General features: G+C 35.6%; 1 protein-coding gene across 1 annotated transcript; it reads right to left on the bottom strand.

Moving 5' to 3' along the window:
- Nucleotides 1-476: 476 nt before the first annotated feature.
- On the bottom strand, nucleotides 477-2,998 carry LOC128216803 (sushi, von Willebrand factor type A, EGF and pentraxin domain-containing protein 1-like). The gene is made up of 6 exons (XM_052923466.1): nucleotides 2,834-2,998; nucleotides 2,630-2,730; nucleotides 2,314-2,416; nucleotides 1,342-1,425; nucleotides 1,002-1,146; nucleotides 477-623 (listed from the first exon to the last, which is right to left on the bottom strand). The coding sequence occupies exons 1-6, from the start codon at nucleotides 2,835-2,837 to the stop codon at nucleotides 602-604; spliced, it is 459 nt and encodes a 152-aa protein (XP_052779426.1). The 5' UTR covers nucleotides 2,838-2,998; the 3' UTR covers nucleotides 477-601.
- Nucleotides 2,999-5,127: the final 2,129 nt, after the last annotated feature.

The raw sequence follows: 5,127 nt of genomic DNA, 5'->3' as shown, positions 1-5,127 counted from the left end.
ACACGTTATATAATATTGGTAAGATATTTTTGCAGGTCCTATGTTTAGTAACATCAGCCAAACATATCGTAAACTATAGTTTATTTTTATGTTAACCTCTTACGTCAGGGAATGACGATTTGTTTATATTCGTAAGTACCGATTATTGTTTTTTTTGTGCAGTGACATTAAATTATTGTTTTCATGTTAGCAATTTGTTTATTTTGCTGAGAAGTAAAACATTTTCTTCTTATTTTACTCAGTAGAGACAATTCTGTAACTACTGACATGATTCGTTGGAGTTATATCCACTACGGATTCTACTGCTGATACTATCACATATGAATAATGAAAACAGTTTGAAAGATAGTTATAATGAATAATAAATGCTTACTAACATAACATAATTTTATTTATTGTTACTTTATAGAAAAGACCAGTATGGCATAAATAATGTTCGCAGACGTAAGTGATTGTCTCAGTCCCATCCTATTTTATCCGACATCTCCCCGACCTCAACCCGGCTGTCACTTGGTGCTGGTGTTGATGTTACGGACGGGATGGGCATGTGGCTTCCATGCTAGAACCTCCTTTGCAGGCACTTGGGGTCTTACAGCATCGCCTACAGTGCTCCCAGCAGAGGACTATAACGGAAGAATGTTATAAAAGTGCTTAATTTGATATATCAATTTTAGGTTTCATAACCGTTTGTATGAATACTATGCAATTAGCAGAAATGTTAGGGGGGTATGCACGGAAATGTACGAACTCTAGTACAATATGGATGTAACTCGAACATTCTGTAACCGAAATTTGATAATGCATTCATTAAGGGCAAGACACAGCCGTGCTAAAATATCTGTCAACGAAAAACATTCAACAATGGATCGGAACAATGAGAAAGAGCATTTATTTTGTTTCTGATCGGAATTATGGAAACTCATTTAACTATTCATAAACAGGTTTCACTATGTTCCAATGTTCACGCCAAACGCGAAACCCAACGTCCAAAGTACATTTACCTCGACGCCGTTGACACTGTACACAGTTCTGTTTTTGTGTTCGTAATAGCACCGGCGGCCCAGGTCGTCCAAGTGAAACCTCCGACCGCTTTCGTCGTACTCGTAACGTCGGGGAAACGTCTTACACACCCGTCTCGGACCGTATCTTAATAAAGGTTAATGCATTACACTTTATGTTTCCATACAGAAAAAAATACCTATACCTTTCTCTCGTGTCAAATTCATTTATATTAATTTACTAATTTATTTATTTATGACCAAGACATATGCACCTTAAGCTTTGTAAAACATTTATTCATTCCAAACACAATAATGCAGTTAACAACACTCTACCAATCACCTATCTTTTCTGCAACAGCATCCACATCCGCTACATCCGCCTCCGGGTGGACACATCCAACCCCCGGTTCCCCTTTCATAACACCTGAAACACACAATTTATCAATCGGATGTAAGAATTCATTTTTATGACTTTTGACAACGGGTTCATTTACAGCTTCCGTGTTTTATACACAAATACATTGTAAATAGAACCCTTCTTACGGGTTCATTATGCGAAAAGTATGTCTGGGACGTTTGACAAAGAAAGGGCTTAGGTTGTGGATGAAGACAATGCAATACATTCCAATGTTCTCAGGTCTTACGGCCTGCCTGATCTTACACAGCCCAACATACAACACACAGTCTTCCCTTCATGTGGAAGGTACGTCATATTACCGAAAGAAAGACGTTGCACTCCTTGATTTATCTGAGTCTACGGTTTCTTTTTAAATGTAGCAAACCATAGCTCACAGGATCTATTAATGGAAGTAGTGTTTGAGTTATTATAGAAGTAAAACCATTCCAGGTCAGAATTACATCAGAGAGAATGGAAGGCGAAGACCAGCAGCATTAGCAGTGGAGGATATCCACATACCAAAATAGCTGGCGATACATGATGGCATTACTAGGGATGGCCAGCAGCATCAGCAGTGCTATACGACCAACATGTACACAAGCCCACGCCTACGATACATGGGAATCTCTAATGTAAGACTGAAATGTACATACCCAAATAACTGACCACACCAGAGAGCGACACAGGCGAAAATCAGTAGCATGAGCAGCGCCAGCAGTATTGCAACCATATAAAGCAGCCATGACGGCACGCCTGTAATTGGGAGAGGTAGGTTAGTGTTTAGCTATTTGACAATTAAGGCGCCTTTAAATCAACTGACTAGAACGTTAATAAGCTTCTACAAAAATGATTTCAGTTTTATACACGTTTTTTAGTCAACAAATGTAAAACGGGATTTCACAGTAAATCACGTACCGTCGTTGTTGACGTCAACGTCATTCCAGTCCTGAGGAAAGCACGTGGGTAATGTGGCGCTCCATGCACTGCTCGTACAAGTGATGTACGACACGCCAGACATCTAGACGGGACAGGGTAAAAACATAATATATTTAAGCAGTTCTAAATACTCCATGAAAGTAACTGGAAAATGATAAGTTTAATAATAGTCAAAATATAAGGAGAAACCGGAAATCGGAAAAACGCTTTTATAAAGGGTGATCCATATTTATTTACTGTTACGATTTAGGTACTCACACAGTAATACTTCAGTAGATTAATGTGTAATCCTCACCAGATATCCTGTATAGCAGCGGTACACGGCCGTCGACCCATCAAGGTACGGACCAACGGTCGTGACGAACCCGCCCACAATGCCAGGGGGATCAATACAAGCTGAAGTAAGCACAAGAAAATTACGAAATTCGTTATTAATATAATATATGATAGTTATGTAAAATTCAAAACGCAGTCTCGATTAAAGTAAACTTTTACTTACCCATAATGCCCTTTCAAAAATGATTTTTTAATCCTAATGTTTAGTTAGGTACTCTTTAAGTGACTTCATGCAAATGTTTGACTGTGCATGTGTTCTATGTGTTCGTATTAAACATATTTGAAAACAAACATAAATCTGATCTGTTTTAAAAATGTTTACATGAACATCTTCGACTGTTGTCAGCGTAATGTCCTTATTCTAAACAATGTTGATAATAATAAACAGACTCTTGCCTGAGTTTGTTTAACGATTTCAGAAAGATCAATTTGTGAAGACGTACTTTTCTTTTGAACCATTGTTTGAAATATCAAACGCTGTGGCGCTTTTATTTCAAAATATTGAATTATATCAATTCATGTTTGAAGGTATTGTTTATTTGCTACAGAGAATTCAAAGGATTAAACTTTCCCTTTATAGCATTTATTGTATTGGTTTTATGATGGTATTAATTCTCTGCAGCATTCTATGCAAAACTATTTATTTAGGAATGACGAAATAGTTAACAGGACGAATAAGGTTTCTTGCAAAATTCGTATCGCCCTACTTCCAAACAATGTCGACAAAAATGGACACTGTGTTGTGATAATACCTGGGATGAGTCCAGCAGAAAAGAACATGGACAGCTAAATTCACTATAAAATGAATAAACGAACATAGAACATTTTTAAAATTTTGGAGTTCCTTTTTCGTTTTTGCTTTATTACGTTGTGAATATTTTCTTTAGTGAGGTAGTTTTAACACTAGCATAAAACAATTAATTGACATAAAATACTTTGCTAATTTTAGTGTTAGAAATTTAAAATATCTAAAAATGTTGTTATGTAACGACCGATTGTCTAAATACAGACATTTATGCCCGTTTGTGAAAGAATATTACGTGGTTCTCGTATAATGTCTATCAGTCATTAGCTTCTTGCCCTGCAAAAGATTCTTCGTTAAATGTTTGGCCTCTGAGCTTGTACTGTAGTCTTAAATGTGTTATTTAGAAGAAAATTAGAACTAGCAATAATAATAATAATAATAATAATAATAATAATAAATCGTTTTTAAAATAAATGAAAGAATTTGGTTATATTCAGCAGCACGATTTCTATCAAAGACTATTTAAATCGATGGCCCACAGAGGCATCTGTGTTAGTGGCTTTACTAAACATAATGAACAATCTTCATAAATTAATCGAAATTCGGGAACAATGCAGTGAAAGTTTTAAATAGATATGCTTATTGATAAATGTAATTTTAACGATTATTAGAACGTAGCTACCATATCTTGTGTTGATTTATTTTAGGTAGTTAAGAGAACTGAAGCGTCTAGGAAGTCAACACCTTTTTCATATCTGTTTTCGTAAATACAAACTGATAAACTGGCTAGCTAGATAGTGCACCATTAAAGGCAACCGAATCAATGATCAACAACCGCTAGAGATCATATCAATATTATCAATGAACTTTCCACAACCTGTGAAATTTAACATAAACATTTAAATGTTTACAAATTGGTCATAAAAATTAAATACATATTTACTTTTTTGTCGAAATATCGATTAAACATTGTCCAGACCTGATGTCGTCAAGAATATGTTATAACAAGAAAGAAATAGTCTGTGGTCTTTCTTTATCTGGTTGTTCAGATCGAAATATATATGTGCATTTTATCTCGCATTATGCTATGTTAATGCAATTTTAATATGCTTTCGAAGGGAGAACATATTTTCGCTGGCGTCTGTCCTTATCTTGTCAGGAGAACTTCTCATTAGGTTCAATTAAAACTTGAAAAGCACTTGACATTCGAAGGGCAACATATACACAGATGGCATTTAAAGTCATTTCGGAGAATTCTGAGGTTTCATTTTGGGTTTGAAGCCCTATAATCGTCTCAAGTCTCACCCTAATTTTCTGAGCCCCGAAAGGCACACTGGTGGCCAGTTTTTTTACTTGAACCGAAAATTATTCGCGAATTAACTCCGAGTTAATTCGCACATGCGTTTTTCTTAAGGCAAATAATCCTGCTACGAGGAAACCAACCCGTTAGCGAATAATTTATTTTGTATACAGTTTTTTTTTATACTTATCAACAATTTCTTAAATAACATTTTTTCTCAGATAAAGAGAATAGTTTACCTTTTCGTCCATATTAACAAATAAAATCAGTCATGTATCCAGATGTACCGCAAATGATACCATTTGCCCGTGCAATGCTACGCTTGTAAGGTTGAATGCTCTGATGAACATAACCCTGTGTAAATTTCGGAAGAAGAGCTGAAAACTCTTTTACAAAATGTTATGTGAACTTT

This window comes from Mya arenaria, chromosome 14, assembly GCF_026914265.1.
Source record: "Mya arenaria isolate MELC-2E11 chromosome 14, ASM2691426v1".
Taxonomy (NCBI): domain Eukaryota; kingdom Metazoa; phylum Mollusca; class Bivalvia; order Myida; family Myidae; genus Mya; species Mya arenaria.
Note: the sequence above shows the minus strand (reverse complement) of the source record. Positions and strands in the feature narration are given on the sequence as shown.